General features: G+C 50.6%; 1 protein-coding gene across 4 annotated transcripts in view; it reads right to left on the minus strand.

Moving 5' to 3' along the window:
• LOC119372691 (stromal membrane-associated protein 1) overlaps nt 1–23,002 on the minus strand; it is a 224,849-nt gene that overhangs the window by 175,782 nt on the left and 26,065 nt on the right. For all 4 annotated transcript variants that reach the window (XM_037643135.2, XM_037643140.2, XM_037643138.2 and 1 more), the window contains exon 4: nt 19,392–19,479. In XM_037643135.2, the coding sequence (XP_037499063.1) occupies nt 19,392–19,479 (88 nt within the window). The remainder of the gene's footprint in view (nt 1–19,391; nt 19,480–23,002) is intronic.

A 23,002-nucleotide genomic window follows, 5' to 3' on the forward strand; every position in this document is an offset into this window, starting at 1 on the left:
TGTAGTTGAATTTCACAATGGCGGTAAATCAAGCTAGTTGGATGCTCATGATTGTAAAATAACAGCACAAAAGACAGACGAACACACAAAGACAAACGAGCGCTGACTTCAGACTGGTTTATTTACGCGAAAACATAGAAATTTGTAGCACTCACATATCACAAGAAACAGAAAATTACATCCTGCGCAGAAAATCCTCTTCTCTATGAAGAAGAGCTATTGAAGGAGTGCTAACACACTGATCACCAAGCTTATCAATCAAGTCAGCTTCTATGATCTTGTGCGTAATCTGTTCCCCGTTTTTAGCGACGACACACGACTAGACAAATAACGAAACACACCCCCAGGGAGAACAGTGATGAGCTAGATTGCCTTGCTTATATTTTTCTACATTGTAGTACTTGTGTTCAGATAATCTAGAATTTAGGCACCTGCCCGTCTGGCCAATGTACAATTTTCTGCACGATAACGGTACAACGTTCACTGTGCACTGGACCAACTTAATTTTGTGCTTAAGAGTGCATGCTGCAAATCTTAGACAACTTCTCAGGTGCAGAAAATGCAACATGAACACTAGCTCACTGAGCTATATTTTTTTTCAGATTGTGGGAAAGAGAATGCAAATATGGAACAACGGCAGTTTTCTGCCTTTGTGCAGCCAACCTGCAAGTTGATTGCTCAGACCTATGCTCATTTCTGAGCAAACCCTCAAGAATTGAGGTTAACAAAAAGTTGGGAAACCCAGCGTCTGTTAAACGACGAGCTTGTCTGTTAAGGCTCGCGGTCATGGCATGAGAATATGATTTTCTTAAGACATGACATCGCTTAGCTAGCCTCAAAAAGCCAACCTCCGCCGACACTCCATTTCCTCTTTCTGAGGACTCTGTGCGGTAGCAAGAGCATTATCGCAGTGCTTCCAGACTGTTTGCACATGCGCCGGCTTGCCTGGAAAATGGATATCCACTTCATGCTGAGCTTCCGCAGATGTGTTCAAAAATGCATTCAACGTAGGACTACATACTATAACAAACTTCGTTTTCGTTTTCCAGCGAAACTGTATATGGCTAGAACATTTTGTTTGTACGCAGAAAACACCCTAGAGCCCACTACATTGCAGTTCCAAAAAGAAAAAAAAAAAGAAGAAAGAAAAGACTCGCAGCGTCCCTTGTGATTTTGCGTAAGACGACTGGAAGGCAAAGGCCATCTTTTTTTTTTCTCACTCGATGTACTGATCCTCCCCCTCCCCCCTCTGGAAGCTTTCTGCAGCTAACGTGGTTTTATACCGCCTCCTAAATTAGAGGCATTGCAAGCTTTCTGCACCTGACCTGGTTTTGCACAGCCTCCATGATTGGCGCACCAAACACGGAAGCAGTGCAAAGCGATGATGTCCCGTGATGACATCACCACGTGACGTCATGATGTATGACATCATAATGACGTCATCACGTGATGGTCATTCTTATCGTGTTGACACCGCTGACGGCCAATTTTCGTGTTTGATGAGGCATCTGAGGCATTCGCGTTATTATTGCATATGGAGCATTAAATTGCCGGGCTGCTAACAACCTGGCCTTATTAGATTTAGATACCAAACTAGCCTCAACCATGTGCCGTGCGCGAAACACCTTCACTGATCATCCACCTCCACTCGATGGGACATTCTCGACAGCTTTTCACAACGCCGTTGCCGTCATTTTCCGTATAAAGTCCACGGGTAAAATTCTGCCCGCGGGTAAAAGCTCGCTAGCGCTGGCGACGAACGCGGCTAAAGCAGAGATGAAACGTATAGGGGTTACTTTGTAACGAACAGATCCGCGCGTGCGAAACTGTCCCGTCTTTGGATCACACCGCGCACTAGAGGAGTGTAGTTACTCGCTACTAGTGCTACGCAGCAGCCCTAACAGTCAGAGCTGTGACCACCTATCCCGCGGTTCGCATAAGTTGCGACCGCGGCGGGTTTCAGGCCAGTGGTAAAAGAGACAAGTTCTTTGCCTGACACAGTTTATTGTGCCAAAAGCGGCACCAACGCAACAAAAATACAGATAAAACGAAGCGGCGGAGAAGTTCCGCACGACGACGTGAAAACAACAACAAAATGGGAAGTACACGAGATTGAGAAGGATAAGGCTCGTACTCACGTCTCGTGGCTTCACAGTCCGGCCCTGAGGCAGTAAGCTGCCTCACAATAGACCGGGCGTTGCGCAGGGGGTGATGGCATCTGGGTGGCTCCCGACTCGATCCAGCTGTGGTCGTCACCGCTGCTCGAGTCGAAAGACAAGGCGGTCCCCAAGAAAGCCGCGCGCGTCTCTTGGGGTCTGGAGAGGAGTCTCTCCAGAAAAGGGCAAGGAGGGAAAACGGGGCATCTCGACTTCGGGCAGGGAGCAGGGCGCGAAGGGCTGCGGGAGCGGCACGTGCCCTCTCCCACGTAACCCCCCTCGCCACAGCGCGTACAAACGTAGCGCGAAGCCGAGGTGCCGCCGCGTTGAAGACATTGGGTTGCGTGTGCAACCCCACATCCCCCCCTCCTTAATTCAACCCTTTAGCCAAAAAGAGTATCGCCATCACCTGGGGCTTAAGAGGGGGCTAGCGGTCCACCAGGAACACGGCGAAGTCCGTGTCGATGAGGGAGCCGCACGGAGTCGCAGATCACCGTTATCGCTGGAGGGGCAGTCACCCGGCGAGCCGGAAGAAGGTGTCGGTGAGTGATAATGCAGGGCAGCTTGACAATTGAAGACGGTTGTCAGGACAGCCATCAGGGCGGTCGTCGGGACAGGCGGGAACAGTTGTCGGGAACTTGACATTTGTCAGGAACCCAGGCAGCTCGGTCGGAGTCAGCTCGGCTTGCTTCTGGCGTCGCTCGCTCGCTCGGATCTTGCGGCCCATAGTGTTGAAAGGGGCACACGGCTCGATGGATTTCAGCGCCAGACTGCAGACCACCTTGATTTGCGTTGGTCGCATCGCCAGGAGAGCATCATGTCGACGCAGGAGAGTTGGCTTGGGCGCTCATCAGTCGTTGCCCTCTGGGTGGGGTAGAATCGTTCCCCTCCTTTTCTCGTTTCTCCTGTAGTCTTTGCTGCTCCTCCCGCTCTTGGTTCTTTTTCTTTCTCTTTTTCTTCTAAGGCGTTTGGAGTCGAAAGTCCCCCGACGCTTGCGGCTGGCCGGCTGCAACCCCCGTTCTGCGCAGCGGGATACCACGCTCGTACCGCGGGTGCACTCCGTAGTTCGGTCGCCGGGTCCGCAGCTCTTCGCCGGGCTGTGCAGTGGTTCCGCGAATTCTTCTCCGCCGAGGCCATTCGGGACCGGAAGCTGTTTTGCTGTTTTTCTTTCACCTTGACTCTGGCTGCTGCTGTAGGCTTTGGTAGAACACCGTAGCTTCGGTGTTGCCGCTCCCTGCTCTGGAATGCGTGCGTTGAAAGTACCGGCCCTGAGGCAACTGCCGATGAAAACGGTCGTTTCGGCTTGGCTGCTGTTGAAATGCTGCCGATGGGTGATCTGCGACTCGAACAATAAGTTAGCCCCTCTCTTACTCTCCGAAAAAGCAAGCGCGTGCTCGCTCTCGAAGGCTGCGTGCTAGATATCAGAGGAGCGTCCCATCCGATATCATGCACAATAAAGCCCCTACGAACCGGACAGAGTTAGTTCTGCCGAGATCGCAAGTTGTAACGTCGCACTGAGCTCGTATGTCGAGCCGTGCCTTCGGATGCCACTTCCTGCGGGCGCGGGGAAGCGTTTCCCTCGGGCCACTCGTTCCCTCTGTCATAGTAGGGTTTGAGATCACAGACATGCACCGGTCCGCCGATCGGTCTTAGCGTTAAGTCCGTCAGCTTGTACACGAGAGAAGAGACAGTCTCTCCTACACGGTACGGTCCTATCCACTTCGGTGCCAGAGAAGCTGAGAATTTCTTACTGGCATCGCTTAGGACATGATTGCGCTTCAACACCAGGTCGCCCACTTTGTACTGAACGTCCCGATGAGAGCGGTCATACTGCGCTTTCTGCTCCCCACGAGCAGTGCTCAGGTTCCGTCGTGCTTTGCCCAAAGCCTCCGTCACCTTCACGCGCAGCCCAGCTGCATAATCGGCGCGTGCCGACGAAGCAGCCAGTTCCGTGCTGCGTTCCTGTAGAGTATGTTCTACTGGATTCAGCAGCTCTCTCCCAAAATTGAGCGTGGCGGGGGTAAAGCCAGTCGAGCGGTTCACGGTCGTCCTCAGAGCAAATCCGATTTCAGAGACGCAATTGTCCCAATCCTTGTGCGTCCCCACAAAAGCAACAAGCATGTGCTTGATGTTGCGGTTTACACGTTCGGTTGGATTTGCCTGGGCGTGGTACGTGGTTGTTCTCTTGTGCTTAATGCCCAGGGCTGCACAAGAGTCCACAAAAATTTTGGCGGTGAAATAGGACGCATTGTCCGTAATCAACTGCTTTGGATAGCCGAATCTCGTGAACACTTCGATGAGCTTTTCCATGATAATGCGTGCCGTCAGCCTTCGTAGGGGGAACAGTTCCACCCACTTAGTAAAGTGATCTGTGACGACGAGAAGGAATTGGTCTCCTCTCGGTGTTCTTGGGTAAGGTCCCATGACGTCACAAGCCACTATTTGCCATGGTGTTTGGCTTTGGATCGGCTGCATGAGCCCGGGTGGGCGTCCACCACGCAGCTTCACGCGTTGGCACACATTGCATGAGCGGGCGTAGCGCGTTACATCCCGTTTCATGCCTGGCCAGGTAGCAAAGCGGCACAACTTAAGGTAAGTCTTAGGGCCACTTGCATGCCCAGCGATGCATGTATCGTGAAAGTAGCGTAACAGTGCTCCTCTCAATGTGCGTGGGATCACCACTTTGAAGGACTCATGTGTGGCCTTCTCCGCAGCAATGTATCTCAGCAAAGTGCCGTCAGAGTCTAGCAAGTAGGAATCCAACGCGCTCACAGCATTACCAGCTGTTTCAGAGTGCCGCGCATTAACAGCAATACCAGCTGCGTCAACATGCGCCGCGGCCGCGCCGCCGGGCTCCCGGAGCCCCTCAAACACCTTTTTGCAAAATGGATCCTCCCGCTGAGCCTCTAATAGCTCCTTCCTGCTGAACACGTTCCCCACTGAACTGACGCAATCCAAGTGGTTAACGCTCTCCTCAATTGAAGGTGGGTTGTCCGCCCTTCCGTGAGGACTCTCGCCGTCGAGCAGTGTAGCAGTTACTCTGCTCTTAGGCTGAGTTTCAAAGGTGTCAGGATGGGTATTAATGTTACCCCTCGTGACAACAGCGAGCGTCGCAACAGTTACGTCGCTCTCGGGCACGACTTCGGGCGAGGTGAGTTGAGTAGTAATGTTACTCTTCTCACAGTCAACGGGCGCGCGCGAAAGTGCGTCCACCACAACGTTGCTCTTTCCTTTCCTGTAGCGAACGGTAAAGTCGTATCGCTGCAGGAAAAGTGCCCATCGTGCAAGTCTGCCGCTCGGCTCCCCTAGGCGTCTAAGCCAAGTTAGTGCCATGTGATCAGTCTCGATAACAAATTAAACTCCATCAATATAGTAATCGAACTTTTTCAGGGCAAAACATTCCTTTTCCATCACTGAATAGTTTTTCTCTGCGGGAGTCAAGGAGCGGCTAGCAAAAGCTACCGGCCGCAAGCCACCTTCGTGCTGTTGGAGCAAAACCGCTCCTAGGCCGAGGTCACTGGCGTCCGTTTGGATCACAAAATCTTTGCTGAGATCCGGTAGCCTTAATTCAGTGGTTTCCGCGAGCGCTTTAATGAGGTTGCGCAGTGCCTCCTCTTGCTCGTGACCCCATCTCCACCGCTCACCTTTCCTCAACAGAAGTGTCAAGGGGGCTTGCAGTGCAGCGCAATCTGGGATAAACTGACGATAAAAGTTCACCAGTCCCAGAAAGCGTCTCAGTCTGCCTATGTCTGTCGGTGATGGATAGTTCAATAATGCCTGAACCTTGTCATCACACGGCAGAAGGCGACCGTTATCCAATGTGAAACCCAGTAGCGTTACTCGGGTCTCGGCAATCTGAGTCTTGGCCGGGTTTAGCGTTATTCCCGCCGACCTAGGACGCTCCAGCACGTCCCTGAGATGGCGTAAGTGCTCATCAAAGGTTCGTGAGTATACCACGACATCGTCCAGGTAAGCAAGAGCGTAGTGCCACCTTGCATCACCTAAGACGCGGTCCATCAGGCGCTGGTAAGTCGCAGGCGCACCGACAAGACCAAATGGCATACGGGTAAACTGGAAAAGGCCCCTGTGACAAGTGAAGGCAGTCTTCTCTCGGTCACGGGGATCTACCTCTACCTGAAAGTATCCTCTGCTAGCATCGAGCGTAGTGAAGTACTTCACTCCGCCAACATTGGACACGATCGAGGGAATGCTAGGAAGCGGATATGCATCCTTCCGTGTTACCTCGTTCAGGCGACGGTAGTCAACACAAAGGCGGGTCGTCCCATCCTTTTTAGGTACCAGCACCACGGGAAAACCCCACGGGCTCTCCGACCTTTCAACAACGCCTGTATCGAGCAGTTCGTCCAGAGCGCTGTCTAATGCTTTGCTAATGCAATCCGCCGAGGATTGCATTTCCAAGGAGAAGCATCGCCTGTCTCAATTTTGTGCCTAACTAGCGCAGTGCAGCCAGGCTGTTCTGTGAATATGGCGTCATATTCATTCAGAAGCGATGAGAGGCGAGCTCTCTTCCACCGTCAAACTGCTTGAGCTATTGAGCAGCGGGTGGTCCCTTTCGCCCCGCTCTGCAGTGCACAGTGCCTCCGCAGAGGGGGACGGGGGACGCGCGCGAGGGGAGCCATTCTTTCCGGCGCATTCTTTCTCCGCGGGTCGGTTTATCGACCCGGCAGAAACATGTACGAGTGACTTTTTTGGGCAATTGTTGGGACGGTCTGCGCGCGGAGCACCATCGAACGTAATTGTCTCTGACGCTTTTTGAAAGGAAACGAAAGGTTTCAGGGTGCCACATGCTCGCTCCCTATATCCTCCGTTGCAGACGTCAATAACAATGCCCGTCTTGGCGAGGAAGTCTCTACCATGAATGATAGGAACCGACAGGCCGGGGAGGTAAGCTAGGCGTTGCCGCCTGACCCGTGTGATGTTTATTGGGCAGGACCGCTCCAGAAAGAATCACAACAGCACGCCAGTGCACAAACACACGTCCCACTTATATTGCACCCTTCACGCATGGACAACAAACATTCATTAAGACATTGCTAACAAAAAGCACGCGGACTAAACTAAATGAATAAATAGAACGTCCGGCCTACAGTTCGGTCGTCGGGGTAGTCGCCTGGGCCGTCGTTGCTTCCCCGTCGGCACCTTTCAGTGGCGAAGACGTGGTTGCGGCGCCGTCACCTGCCGTGACGAAGTCGGAAGACGCAGGGTCGCCGCGTCGAACTCCAGCGGTTCTGCGACGGAGCCGACGACACACGGGTTCCGGCGGCAGGGAGTTGTGCCCTTGAGCACGAACAGTACGCCTGGGAAGCCCACGCCAGCCCTCCTGGAACAGCGGGGCAACGGCAGGTTCAAACCCGGCGTCGGTTCTCCAAGACCAGCGGGGCACGGGCAGGTTCAGGCACCCGGCGTCAGCTCTCCTAGACCGGTCGTCTAGCGGAGGCTGAGCTTTGGTGGGAGTGTCGCGACGTGGCCGGGGTCGTACCTATGGGCCAGACGCCCAACGAGGTAGTCCTGCCTCGAACGACCAACCTCGCGCACTGCCGAAGGCACGGGCCACCCACCCTCGAGGCCGCGCCTCACGAGCTGTCGTCTTCCTCGTCGGCACCGCACGGCACATACACATCACATCCACTTCGCCACCGCACGGCGCACTACATATTCAATTTTCGGTTTCGTTTTGCATCCGCGCACCACATATTATCACATCACCCCCTTTTTCGAGAAATTGTTCACAACTATTCTAGCACAAAGGCGCGGGACGAAACGAATTATCACTGCACCGTAAGTTGGACTGAATGTTCGCAGAAGACTGCTTACAGTTCGGTTGGAAGACTACCGTACAAGTAGGTTTGCTATGTTGCAACTAGGAGTCAACTAGTTCACGACTGAGGGCGAGTAGTATTAGAACCACGATGCTACCTGAACGGCAGTTATGCGCGACTCAGGTAGTCGGCTCCGACATTGTCACAACCCTTTATGTAATGAACTGAAAATGAATACTCCTGCATAAGGAGACTCCACCTCAACACTCTGTTGTTCACGTGTTTGGCGGAATTTAAATACTGTAGCGGCTGGTGGTCTGACTGAATGACAAAAGGTTTGCCATAGAGGTAAATATGAAATTTCTGCACTGCCCAAACAAGTGCGAGGCATTCCCGTTCGATTGTTGAGTAACGGGTTTCTCGGGGCAATAAATTACGACTTGCGTAAGCAACTGGGTGCAGCACTTGGTCCTTTCCCATCTGGAGCAATACTGCGCCCAGGCTTGTATTGGAGGCATCCGTGCGAAGAACGAACTCCTTCGAGAGGTCGGGAGCAAGGAGGATGGGAGCATCCCCGAGCTTCTTCTTGAGTGCCGTAAACGCTTCCTCTTGAATTGCGCCCCATGAAACAGTGTGGCTTTGTCCCTTTCTTGTAAGGTCCGTCAGCGGCTTGGTCAGTTCGGCGTAGTTAGGTATAAACTTCCTGTAATAGCCGGTCAAGCCAAGAAACGACTGCACTGCTTTCTTGGTTGTAGGTCGTTTTGCGGCAAGAATCTTGTCGAGCGTTTTGAGAAGCGGTTCAACTGTAGTCTCCCCGATTCGATGTCCTAAGAATGATATGCTTCGCTCTCCTATTTCACATTTACTTGGTTTTATGGTGAGGTGAGCTTGGTTAATTCGTTCAAAAACTTGTCTGAGGGTGTCGATGTGCTCTTGCCAAGTATCGGTCGCAATGATGACATCGTCGAAATAATGGTGAACGTTGTCGACACCACCCAGTACTGATCTCATAAGGCGCGCGAATACTGCTGGCGCCGTTTTAATGCCAAAAGGCATGTAGAGGAAGTGATAAAGTCCAGACATGCTGGAGAAAGCAGTTTTTTCACGACTCTTGGGATCCATCGGTACTTGCCAGTACCCTTTCGTGAAATCAAATTTGGAGAAAAACCGCTTTTGTCCAACAAGTGCAAGAACTACATCGATGCGTGGTATTGGCTCGCAGTCGGGGACCAGAATCTTGTTCAATTCCCTGAAGTCTATGCACAACCGAATCGTGTTGTCCGGTTTCTTGACGACGACAATGGGAGCGTGGTACGGTGACTGAGACCGCTCAATAATACCGAGTTTCAGCATCTCTTGCACTTCTTTTTCTACGCTTTCTTGTAAGGCAAGGGGGATGGGGTACTGCGGAACATGCACAGGCTTATCGGAGGTCAGACGTAGCGAACACTCCACGAGTGCTGTTTTGCCTGGCAAGTCAGAAAAAATGTCCGCATACTCTTGAAAAAGTGCTTGCACATTCTGAACTTGTTCAGCAGTGAGGTGTGGTGATAGCTTGACATCCGTGCTGAACTGCGTGCGATACAAGCTCAATATGGGCATTTGTTTGACTTCGTCTTCTTCGCGGAGATTTTCCTGGACCTCTGCAACAACTGACACCTGTTGTGGTTCCGTAGATTCGCGCTCTTCGTATTTTTTTAGCATGTTGATATGAAAAATCTTGTTTTTCCCGGACACATCGATGACGTAGTCAACATCGTTTATCCGTTCGATGACCTGGAACGGCCCTTTCCACTGCATTAACAGCTTGCTGGAGTCAGTCGGCAGCAGAATTAAAACCTTGTTGCCTGGGCATAGTTTTCTAGGGCGACTTTTCCTGTCATAGTAGGTTTTTTGCTTCGCACGAGCCTTCTCCAGCTGTTCATGTGCTATCCTGCAAGTCTCCTCTAGGCGATTGCGCAAATCAAAGACATAGGTGTAAGTCGTCCGCGTTTCTGCGTCTAGCCCCTCATTTGTCCACAGTTCTCTCAGCACGGTTAGCGGTCCTCGGACGTGGCGGCCGTAAATGAGTTGAAACGGAGAGAACCCGAGGCTTGCCTGTGGGACTTCCCTATATGCAAATAGCAGTGGAGCAAGGTACCGGTCCCAAGATCGAGGTCTCTCTTGGCACATTCTCTTTAGCATTGTCTTGAGGGTGCCATTGAACTTGTCCACGAGACCGTTCGCCATCGCATGATATGGGGTCGTCTTTAGCATCTTCACGGAGAGAAGCCTGCTAACCTCTTTCATTAATTCTGAGGTGAAACTTGCCCCTTGGTCGGTTACCATTTCCTTTGGCAAGCCGATGCGGGAGAAAATCTCGACGAGTGCTTCCGCAACGTGAACTGCATCGATTGCGGGCAATGCTACAGCGTCAGGGTAACGAGTAGCAAAATCGATGAGTGTCAAAACGTATCGGTTCCCACGGTCCGATGTTGGTGAAAATGGGCCGATTAAATCAACCGCGACCCTTTCAAAAGGTGTCCGGATAAGAGGCATGTTGCCTAGTGGCGCGACTCCAACTTTTCCTTTAGGGGTAGTTCTCTGGCACTTGTCGCAAGACTTGACAAAGCGCTTGACGTCCCCATTCAAATCAGGCCAATAAAATTCTTCCAGGACACGATCAGTGGTTCTTTTGATGCCTTGGTGTCCTGCCATGATACTTGCATGAGCAATGTCCAGTATACCGACCCGGAACACTTTCGGAGTGACCATCTGATTAAAGGTTCTTCCAGTGGCCAGGCGGTAGCGTCGATAAAGTAATCCTTTATCTTCAATGAACTCATAACTGTGACCCTTTCCCGATTTGAACTCTTTGTTCACTTTAGCAAAGACAGCTTTTAGGGTCGGGTCCTTTCGCTGCTCCTCGACGAGTTGCGCTCTGGTAACGTCAGGTAAGAAAGTTGTTGACACGTACAACGGCTTGATCTTGTCTTGGCCTTGTTGTTTGCCTTCGGCTTTTGCCACGCTTGAAGAGACAGTGGTTGAGGTGACAGGGGACTTGGTCGGGTGTGCTTGCGCCGGTAACTCATTCACCTGGGTACGAGCCGCCTGTTTCCAGTCAGAATCTGGATCGTATGGTCCTCTGACGCCTGGAAGGTTTCCCAGCACAAGGTCGTAGAGGGGTTGATCCATACAAGCCACTTTCAGCATCCCTGTGAAGTACGGCGTGTGGACTTGTACAACAGCTTCCGGGAGATGGCTAGTTGATCCGTCTAGGAGAACGACGCTGATGTTCTTGCCTGTGAGGCACACATCAGGAACGAGCTCTCGTCGGACGATTGCCGTGTTGCATCCCGTATCGCGTAGTACTCGAACCTCTCTTCCTAGCAGTAGACCTCCGACCACTGGCATCCCGTAGACCAGGAAACGTACTGCACCCTGCAAGTTGTCGTCATCGTGGTGACTTGCGCAAGGAATCTTCCCTCCTGGACGCTTGGATGCTTTTCTAGCTGCAGTCCGGGCAGATTCGGATTCAGTAAATGCGCACGACGAACTCGGTTTGTGGTCCCCATGCTGGTTTCGGCAGGTTTCTGTTACGTGTCCCGTTTTTCCGCACAACTTGCACTTTAGCATCTGCTTAGGTGGATTGCGGCAGTCAGGAGCTAAATGTCCGAAACGATTGCAAAGGATACACTTGAGTTGCGGTTTACGCGACGCTTCGGTAGGCTTTCCACCGGACTCTTTCGCGGGGTCAGGACCTTTTCCTAGATTAGTCAAATTCTGCGCCTCAAGGAAGCGATCCGTCAAATTAGCGAGCTCATCTAGTGACTTGCACTCTCGCTCTTTCAAGAAAACAACCAGCTTTGGATGGCAACAACGCAAGAATTGCTCAGAGATTACGTGATCCCTTAGATCTTCGTAGGTTTTCGATACGTTTGCCATGTCTATCCAATGGTCAAAATAGCTGGCAATTCTTGCTGCTAACTGTCTGCCAGTTTCACCATCTGCTGCTCGTGCTTTCCTAAACTTCTCTTCGTAGCCTTCAGCCGTGAACTGAAATCTCTGCAGTAGAGCTTTCTTTACTTTCTGGTAGTCAAGGGAATCGGCGGCAGTCATTCGGCCTATCACGGTTAACGCGTCACCCGTTAGGCACATGCTTACAGCGAGACCCCATTTTTCTTGCGGCCAATCCTGTCCTGTGGCTACGCGCTCAAATCGCTGCAGATACGCGTGCAAATCATCGCGTTTCTCGTCAAATAAAGGCAGTAACTTCTGTGGATTGAGGGGCGAGGAGGTGCTGGGCGCAGTCAAAGCGTCATTCGCTGCTACGGGCATATTCTGAGCTCCTTCCTGAAGCTTGAGCTTTAGCTGCAGAATTTCGCGTTGCCTTTCGTCAGCTTCTTTGGCTGCCTCTCGTTCTGCAGCTCTCTCATCCCTTAGTTTAGCCTGTTGGGCCTCAATCCACTTGTTAAGCTCTGCACCCGAGAACCCTAGTTGGACCCCTATAGCGGCGAGTTTTTCCAAGTCCATGGTGCAGTTTGAACGTGTGTCTGTCTCGAGCGAAACTGTCTTCTTTCACTGGTTTAACGAGCGGATCCTGGCAGGCTCGCCAGTTTGTGATGTTTATTGGGCAGGACCGCTCCAGAAAGAATCACAACAGCACGCCAGTGCACAAACACACGTCCCACTTATATTGCACCCTTCACGCATGGACAACAAACATTCATTAAGACATTGCTAACAAAAAGCACGCGGACTAAACTAAATGAATAAATAGAACGTCCGGCCTACAGTTCGGTCGTCGGGGTAGTCGCCTGGGCCGTCGTTGCTTCCCCGTCGGCACCTTTCAGTGGCGAAGACGTGGTTGCGGCGCCGTCACCTGCCGTGACGAAGTCGGAAGACGCAGGGTCGCCGCGTCGAACTCCAGCGGTTCTGCGACGGAGCCGACGACACACGGGTTCCGGCGGCAGGGAGTTGTGCCCTTGAGCACGAACAGTACGCCTGGGAAGCCCACGCCAGCCCTCCTGGAACAGCGGGGCAACGGCAGGTTCAAACCCGGCGTCAGTTCTCCAAGACCAGCGGGGCACGGGCAGGTTCAGGCACCCGGCGTCAGCTCTCCTAGACCGGTCGTCTAGCGGAGGCTGAGCTTTGGTGGGAGTGTCGCGACGTGGCCGGGGTCGTACCTATGGGCCAGACGCCCAACGAGGTAGTCCTGCCTCGAACGACCAACCTCGCGCACTGCCGAAGGCACGGGCCACCCACCCTCGAGGCCGCGCCTCACGAGCTGTCGTCTTCCTCGTCGGCACCGCACGGCACATACACATCACATCCACTTCGCCACCGCACGGCGCACTACATATTCAATTTTCGGTTTCGTTTTGCATCCGCGCACCACATATTATCACAACCCGTTTCTCCCACCGCACCACAAGCCGAGCGGCAGCGCTTGCTTGCGCAGAGCCGCTGGCGAGCCGGAATGTCACATTACTCGATCTAAGCCGGATAGCGTTCCGACAGAGATGATCGTACACTTCGTCGCCAAAGAGTGAAGCACTTGCTCCAGTGTCTAACAGCGCAAAAAACCCGCGTCGGGCGACTGTTAGCTCAATAAGTGGCACTGGCGTGTCGTTGGGTGGTCCAATAAGACAAGCCAGCGGGGCTAGGAGTTCATGTGTCTCAATCAGCACCGCTTTGTTTGCCGCCGGCCATGCAGTGTTGCTCACCGGTGGCCCCGCTCGTTTCCTGAAAGCGTGTGCTCTCGGCTTGCGGGTTGCCAACAATCTCGGGCGAAATGCCCTGGATGGTTGCAGCGATAGCAGAGGGTGGTCGGCCGCGTTCGGGCTTGGCGTGCTGTGCCTCGCGCCGTTTGGCCACCGTTCCTCTCTATCGGATGCTCCCTTCCGGGCGCGCTCCGCTGTTGCGTCCTCGGGTCGGTATGTCGACTCCGATTCTGCGTACCTCGCCCATTGGCAGCGTGTGCTGCTCGCATGGCGTACGTGTACGGGTCAAGAGCCCGGTCAGATATGTCCCAACCGCTACTCGAGTGCCCGTCACTGAAGGCAACTACACCATTTCCCTGTGGACGGATGCGAATGTTGTCTCCGTTCCACGCGCATCGCGGCTCAAGTGCCTGCGACGCTGGGGGTGGCGGTCTGTACGCACGTGAGGCGAGTATGTCCGCCTGTATGCGTTTTGCCTCCGAGGCCAGCTCGTCCAAATCCCTGAACTTGCCGCCTCTCAAATATGCTGCGAAAGTGGGGTGCGCTTGTCGCGTGACTCGCTCCACCTTCTCGCAATTTAGAGCAGAAGGGTCAGCAATACGATAGAGCTCGTCCATCGCCCTCACGTACTCGAGCAAGGATTCGTCCGGATGCTGAGTACGTCGCTCTAACTCGCGCAGCATGCGACGCTGGTAATCAGCGGGTAGGAATTCGTCGCGAAACGTCGCTCGGAATTCGTTTAGCGTGCTTGACCGGTGGCCGGTAAGTCGGAACCACCGGGCAGCCTGCTCAGTCAGTGGTACTGGAACGACGCGTTCTAGCATCTCGCCATCGGACAACCCCGTTGCCTGCTGGTAAGTCAGCATGCGGTCAAGGCAATCATTGGCGCTGACTGTGTGATGATACCCGCTGTAGGTGGGTAAGTCCACCTTTACACTAGGTCTACCAGCTGTGCTGGTAGACCTAGTGACGACGCCCGACACCCGTCACCCGTCGCTTTGACGACACCCGTCAAAGCCTCAATCAGGCGCAAGGCATCCTTTAACACCTGCGGAGACTCGCTCTGGCCAGTAAGGTCTGGCACAGGAGCTGAATGCGTTGAGCCGGTATGCCGCTGTGGCTCCATGCTCTCCGCGCGCTCGGACAAAGGGCTCGGTGTAATGTGCCTCGCGCCTTCGAGCGGACAATCTAACGGAGGGAGGGCCTCATGTGTAGCACCACCCTCATCGAAGCAAATCAGATCCCCTTGGCTAATGTTCGCCGCAGGGTCCGACTGTGCGGTAGCAGTTACCGCCGCTTCGAATTGTTGCCTGTTGGCAGCCACCCTTGACAGCGTGAACAGCGGCTGTAAGTCAGCCTCGTCTGCTGCCATGGTTGTTCGTGTAGTGGCAGTCACTCACACAAACTACTCGTCGTGTTTAACCACTGGCCCCACGTTGGGCGCCAAATATAGGGGTTACTTTGTAACGAACAGATCCGCGCGTGCGAAACTGTCCCGTCTTTGGATCACACCGCGCACTAGAGGAGTGTAGTTACTCGCTACTAGTGCTTCGCAGCTGCCCTAACAGTCAGAGCTGTGACCCCCTATCCCGCTTTTCGCGTAAGTTGCGACCACGGCGGGTTTCAGGCCAGTGGTAACAGAGGCAAGTTCTTTGCCTGACACAGTTTATTGTGCCAAAAGCGCCACCAACGCAACAAAAATACAGATAAAACGAAGCGGCGGAGAAGTTTCGCACGACAACGTCAAAACAACAACAAAATGGGAAGCACACGAGATTGAGAGCGATAAGGTTCGACTCACCTCTCGTGGCTTCGCAGTCCGGCCCTGAGGCAGTGTTACCTCACAATAGACCGGGCGTTGCGCAGGGGGTGATGGCATCTGGGTGGCTCCCGACTCGATCAAGCTGTGGTCGTCACCGCTGCTCGAGTCGAAAGACAAGGCGGTCCCCAAGAAAGCCGCGCGCGTCTCTTGGGGTCTGGAGAGGAGTCTCTCCAGAAAAGGGCAAGGAGGGAAAACGAGGCATCTCGACTTCGGCCAGGGAGCAGGGCGCGAAGGGCTGCGGGAGCGGCACATGCCCTCTCCCACGCAACCCCCCTCGCCACTGCGCATAAAACGTAGCGCGAAGCCGAGGTGCCGCCGCGTTGACGACAATGGGTTGCGTGTGCAACCCCACAAACGAGACGGCCGTCTCCGTGACACGGAGGGCGCATGAGATAACATCATCCCGTGTGAGAGGCCTGCCATCAATTGCTCATCAAACAGAGAGGAAACGCCCTGCCCATCTTTCGTAAGGAGTATGAAGGGATGCCAAGAGGAGGGATGGGGGGTGGGGGCTGCGTCACTCAAAGGGCACAGTCACCGGCTTGCGCGCTATCTCAATGCTTACTTCGCGTTTAGAGATCTGACAGCACGAAAACAGCTTCGATCCCTGGAGCAGCCATATTCCCTTAAACAAGAATTTTGTTGGCTTAGGTGAGATGGTGTCCAAAAAAGTTGGCTGCTAGCCTTACTTATTTGTTGGTGTCACATTCATCGCTTAGCCCTTAAGCGAAACTTTTTTTTAAACAGTCAGCTACTGACTCTGGAAAGCGAGGAGTAGACGTGTAACATGGCGCAGCTGCTTCACAGAAGGCCGTCAGCAACGGGCCCGCTACTGACAGCTGCACATATTAAAACCAAATTGTGGCTGCTCTGACCAGGAGGTATACCTTTATTAATGAGACGACATTTTTAAAAAATCAATCTGCAAAAGAATCAAGCAAAAAATTCGAATTGGGACCCTAGCATTCACGAGCTCGAAAGGGCAGGGCCTTTTAGGGAGTATTTACCACAAGAGCAGTTAAAAACCCGGATGTGCTGGTGGAAGGAATTACGAAAAAGCTCTTCTGGATGAAGGTCCATGGATAAAGTACACTTGAGGGAAAGTGTCAACGCGTTCCCCCTGTTCACATGCTCTTCCATGAAGGCGAAGCACGGAAAATTCGATATTGTTCCATATATCTATTGCTACAGATCAGAGATTTCATTCCGCAATGTCCAGAAACAGAAGTGACAGACATTTTAGAGGCATGCGTGTATACTTATTACCGAACATTGCTTTCATTATGTGCTGTGCGACGCTTGAAACGAGCTACCAGCAGCGTTTCTCGAACAGACATCTGCCGATAAATCACCGCCACACTTTCACGCTGCCGATTGGACTAGACGTCAACGAGCCACTGTGGAGAGTGCGTTTTGCCGTCGAGCCAACTTGCACAACAGAAGCTGCGTCAGCACCGTGCATGGTGTCATGGCTTACTTCGGATGCACGTGCAAGCGCTGTTTATTCAGTGGAATAATTCTTGGTTCGTGGTTTTGACTTTGGCAGCCCCAAGATCAAGCTGCGCATGTTTTGACGCGCCGGCGGTGCTATTGCCGGTGATAGACGCCCCAAACCCGAGACTCTGGCACAGTGTGGCGCAATTTCCATCAATCTTATCAGGATGACACAGTAAATCCAATTTGGCGCACTTTGGTGCAGGAGTGGAATCACTGAATTTCCCTGGTGAGAGCACGAATTCCCCAGACTATCTAAAATCCCTGAGAATTCCCAGTTTCCCCAGTTGGTAGACATCCTGGTGCTGGTGGAAGAAACTATGAAGAAGCTTTTCTGAATGAAGATGCATAAAGTATTTGCAGAGAAGTGTCAGCGCATTCCCCTTGTTAAAGAGCTCTAAAATTTTGATATTGTTCCACATGTTGCTAGATTCCATTCCATATTGTCCAGAAACAGAAGTGACAGACATTTTAGCAGCGCGCGTGTAGCTATTACTGAATGTTGCCTTCAATATGTGCAGTGTGGCGCGTCAAACAAGCTATCAGCGGTGTTTCTGGAACAGAAGACGTCAGCCTATAAATCGTCGCCCCACTCGATGGTCACTGACTGGCCTACAGGTCACGAGGCTCTGCGAAGAGTGCATTTTGCTATCGAGACGATTTGCACAACGAAAACAGCGTCAACACCGTGGATGGCATCATGGCTTAAATGGGACCCATTCGCAAGCACTGTTTAGTCTGTGGAATAATCCTTGGTTCATGATTGTTACTGTGGTGGCCTCAAGCTGAAGCTGCAAATGTGTTTACGCACCGGCAATGCCATTGCCAGAGATGGAGACTGTCGAACCTGAGCCTCTGGCGCAGCTTGGTGCAATTTATATAGATTTTATGAGAATGGCGCAGTAAATCCAATTTAGTCCACTTTGGCGCAGAAGTGGAATCACTGGTGGACGAAAGGACGGCCGCTGCTATAGCTCAATTGGTAGAGCATCAGCTGCGTTATCCGAAGGTTTTAGGTTTGGACACTACCAGGAGCAAGATGTCTTTTCACCCACTTCAATTTCCTCACATATATCACAATCACTACAATACGGTTAAAAAACAACTAATGTCTCCTATACGATACGAGAAACAGCGCAAAATATGGGACAGTGAATGAGACGGACCAAGCGCTGTCCCGCGCTGTCCCGGACCATTCACTGTTCCATGTTTCGCGCTGTTTCTCGCATCGTTGAACATGTACCAACCAGCCCAAATAAGCACTCTAGTGCAGTTTGTCTCCTATACCTTCCTTGGCTTCACAGTCTGTTGGTTTTCACTAAGACACCTTGTTTTACTTAGTGCACTGCTCACGTGACAGATTCAGATATAGAAGAGAAAAAAAAAGCACTGGAGGTGGAGTCCAGTCACCACGAGGCAAGCTGAGACAACGTGGGAGGAGGAGGATCAACAGGTTGGGAAATGAAATTAACGGTAGGACAAGATATGATGAAGGCAGGTTAAACGCAAGAGGAGCCCTCGAAGTTTGCCTGTTGAACGTTTAGCTACATAGACAGCAGCTCTCATAGTCAATATCAGACACCACACACCAACAAATTCACGCATTTTCAAGGAAAGAAAACAATTCCAGGACATTTAAGGGCCTTGAAAATGTGCTTCAATTTTAAGGGTTTTTAAAGTCTCAATAACCTGTATGCACCCTGTATGTGCTCGCCCTTGTTCTGTGTTCACGGCTAAACAGTTACTAAGAATATAATCACGCTTTACTTTCGCAGCTGCAAGCAGAAGCTCAATCAGGTTACGACAGTGCCACAGGCTCATCATGAACATCCCGCAAGCACTGGGATATTGTAACGACTTGTCAGACTAGCGGTTAAAGTTCTGATTATCAGGGCTCAGACCGTACGACGAAGACCATCATGTGTTGGCTCTTTGTACTCACGACCCAGTATTAAGTTTGAAACCTCAGGCATCACCGCTACGCATATTGCGTGCCTACAACTTGGAGTCATAGCCAGGCCTTACTCCACTCACGGGGCCAATGTATGAGATGAACCTCGAGCTCTGCAACAAAGAACATCACGCTAGTGGCCATGCGCAAGAGAACATGCAGCAATGTGTTCCGTCGCAAGCAACGAGACGCATCGCTCCTCGATAATGCCTCCTGGGCCTCATCCTCTGCTCATTTCATTAGGTTGTGCCTCACAAAGAAACTTGATCCATCCACATTTCATTCAAAACCTAAAACAGGACTTTATAGGTGCTACTGGACCAGACCTAAATGATATTAAGCCTTATATTGTGCTCATACATCAGAAGGGTGCGGCCCACTAACAAACAGCCCAATAACTCAAACTGAAGTGATTTCTGCGGAGCCCAGACTTCCATAGCTCCATGAGGCCACCTTGTCTATACTAGAGACATGTGCACAACTTACAGCAGGAGGTGGCATGGGAGGTGGCACCCACTCTTTGGCTATGTACTTTTTCTGCTCATACTTTGAACGGATGAAGGCCTCCAGGGACCTGGAGAGAAGAAACATTGCTCACTGTTGACATTCTTATACTGTAGTGCAAGCATTTCATTTCTAAGCATACTGCTGCTCAACAAGTGCTATAATATTAACTACATGACTAATTTTTTCAATGCTGTAAAACCACATGTAGTTATGCATAATGATGCCCGTGCGTCTGATGTGCCATCCGTACTGCTGGCAGTGACTTATATTTTGGAATTCCTGGAGCAGGACAAATACCGGAGCAGAAATGTAGTGTAAATGTGTTTTTTAAGCAAAAAAAGGTTCATGAACAGAGGAATGAAGGAATGGTTTAGAACAGTAACAAGTTGCTGACATACAGGCAGCACAATTTGCTGATGATGTATGGTGTTTTATGGCGCAAGGACCATTTAATGGCCAAAGAGAGCCAGCACCGCTTGCATGCAATAATTACGACACAGATACAACTAGGTATTTAATAATACATAGCTATGTACATATGTATTTATTATTTATCACATAATATACTGAGTGAATTAGCTAAAGAACAAAATGAACACACTTCAAAAACACTAAAGATTTTAAGAATGCATTCTCTTTTGCATAGAAGCATTAGCACAGTGAAGTTAATATCCCATTAAAATATCATATAGGCTTTAAAATGCAATAAGTTATCCCAACATAAAAAAAATTTAACAAATGTTACTAAATACTGAAGTGCAAATGAAACAGGAACAAGCTTAATTACTTAACAAAAGGGTGATTCCATGAGAGATCGAACATGCACGTCCCCTCAATATTTTTGTTTTGTCCGCTTTTTTTTATATATATTATGCGGGCATATTCAAAGGGCATGGAAGCAAAAATTCTATTTGCAAAAAGCAATCAGAGCATGGCAAAAAAAAAAAACATTTGAAAGTGGTGGCGCGGGAGTCTCCTTTTTGCTTTCCTTAATATTTTCCAATTTCACGGCCAAATTTAACGTGAACAGTAAAAGCCATAAACATTTTTTCTGCTGGCTTGAATAAGTATCACTGAACTACAACCATGCTTTCCTTATGCTGTCCTCAAAAGAAAAATGTGAGAAAATGGCAAACACAGCCCAAATCAAAGAGGATTGCTAACTTCTTTGCATTTGCCAAGATGGTTGAAGACGTTATAGATCATAACGGATCACAGAGGAGATTGACGCCAGACTGGACTTAGGCACCGAACAGGGTCAGCAGAATCGAGTAAGAGCTGCCCAACAAAGCAGTGGTTTTGAGGCTAGACATATGAAACTATGTTAGCAGGAGATGGAACTGTGTAGGACGATTTATTGTTTAGGGTAAATTGTGATAATTTGAGTTTGCTAATTGTTACCCGTCTTTTTTGTATATTTATGTATTATTTTAGTGCCGTGCATTGGTTTGATAAATGTGTTGTGCTTATACCACGAGTCTTGTCCGAGTCCATTGACCGGGACCACCTGAACTCGTGACAACTGGTGAGCCTGCCAGCATTCTTTTTCCTGCCTGTTATGGATCCTGGAGGTTTAGCTATGGACTTGGTCAAGATTATTAGCTTAGTGAGGGACTAGGGTTATTCAAAGGATGAAGCGTTGCGGCTAGTAGAGGAGGAGAAAGCACGTGTTACAAACGAGTGATTTTGCGCAAACGAAACGTGAAGTCGTATGCAAGGCAAAACGCTCTGAAGCACATACAAGAGAAAAGAGCCCCTGGAGCTCAAACAGAAACTGCAATTAGCACAAGCCACATAGTGCATTGGACCAGAAGAAAGAATGCTCACAGAGGTTTTATCGAGAGAAGTTAGTGAGCCCGATTTTCACTGTTGTGCTTCTGTTGAGCAAACGGGTAGTGAGCACGCTTGTTGAGTAAATGAGAGTAATGAGCACAAGGGAAAGGGCTCACATGTTGCATATAGTTGCAGCAAAGCAACGGTTAGCAAACCGAATGCAGATGTGGTAGAAGAGTGCATGGAGGAAGCGAATGCGACCCATCCAGGCAGCAAAGAGACAGAGAGTAGCTCTTCGCTGATGGGCATGCATATTGAAGGAAAAAGCATGGCGCTTTCGTGAGAGGTACCAGAGGGTGCTAGGGTTAATGGTGTGCCTCAGACACATGGTGGTAAATGAATAAAGCTAAAGAAAATGAAGACAGTGTCGAAAGCACCTAAAACTTGAGTGCGGTGCACTGCTTTCACAAATGTGTTGTGCTTATACCACTAGTCTTGTATGAGTCCATTGCCCCGAATCCGTGACAGCGTGCAAGGTGAGTTCTGAAGGTGAGTTCTCGATCACAGGCAAGTCCGAAGCGAGTGAGTACGGAAGCCTTGTAGGTGGTCTGAGTTTTCTGTAAATAGCTTCTTCTGTCTGTGACTTTTTGCAGTTCAGGGAGCCGGGTGGCCAGGGGCCACGGGCATCGTTGCTGTCTTGTATTGCAGCTCGGCACCAGAGCGTCACGGCATTGCCAAGGATGGTGAGCGCCAATCGCTAAGCTGCTGTGTGCAGCGAGCGAGTAGGGCCACCTTACAGAGCTGATGTCTCCTCGCGGCTGCCTCTTGTACACCTGTGCTGGAGGCTGGTTGGATGCCGGTTATTGTCGAGCGACTCATTAGGCCTAAGGCTCTGTGGAGCTGCCTGCCCCACATGGGAAACAACTTGTTGGATCGCGGTGTTCAAGTATTCAATTCTGCTTCCCTCATTCTATCTTGCAATGCATGAACTATAAAAAGTGATCTTTGCTTATTTGAACTGGGTGTCTCAGTCACCGCCAATGCCTTTACTAGCCATACTGACCATCGTACCATGTGGACAATGCGCCACAGGCAATGGACATGCCTGTGACCAGCGCAGCTACCTTCAAACCGGCGCCCTCGTGAATGCTGCTCGCAACCAGAGACTCTTTCAAGTTCGATAAAAATTTGTTAAAATTGGGACTGAAGCATTTTGATTTATTTTATTTTTATTTTATTTTTTAAACTCTTATTTAAGGAAATATTTTTCTGCTCTTACATTGTCTGCAGGACAACAATATTTTGCAGAAATGTTACAAAGGCTTTGTTCTATATTTGGCACTTTTCTGAAGTTTCTGGGTGAAATAAGAAACGCACCAAAACACATCAAAGTTCGCGAACTTTTTTGATTTGGGCCGTGGTTGCCATTTTTTTTTTTTTTTGTGGACAACATAAGGAAAGTATGGACATAAGCCACAGTAAGACGTATTAAAATCAGCGGAAGAAAATCTGCCACGATTTTTATAGCTAGCGTTAAATTCAGCCATAAAATTAAAAAAATGCTGAAGCAAGCAAAAACGGGTTGCCGATGCCGCCACCTTCAGATATTTTTTGCTGGACTGGGAGCATTGTTTTTTTTTAATAAGATTTTTAGTTCCATGCACTGAAAATATGTCCACATAACATATAAAAAAAGACAAAACAAAAAAAAATGGGACCATCTCCCTGAAGGGAACGCTGATGGGATACGAAGCAGCAGCGTTGCGCACGGGTGGCGTCACGGGTTGAACGGCGCTAACGCGGGTGCTGCGGTGAGC

The sequence above is a fragment of the Rhipicephalus sanguineus genome, chromosome 10 (genome assembly GCF_013339695.2).
Source record: "Rhipicephalus sanguineus isolate Rsan-2018 chromosome 10, BIME_Rsan_1.4, whole genome shotgun sequence".
Lineage (NCBI taxonomy): Eukaryota > Metazoa > Arthropoda > Arachnida > Ixodida > Ixodidae > Rhipicephalus > Rhipicephalus sanguineus.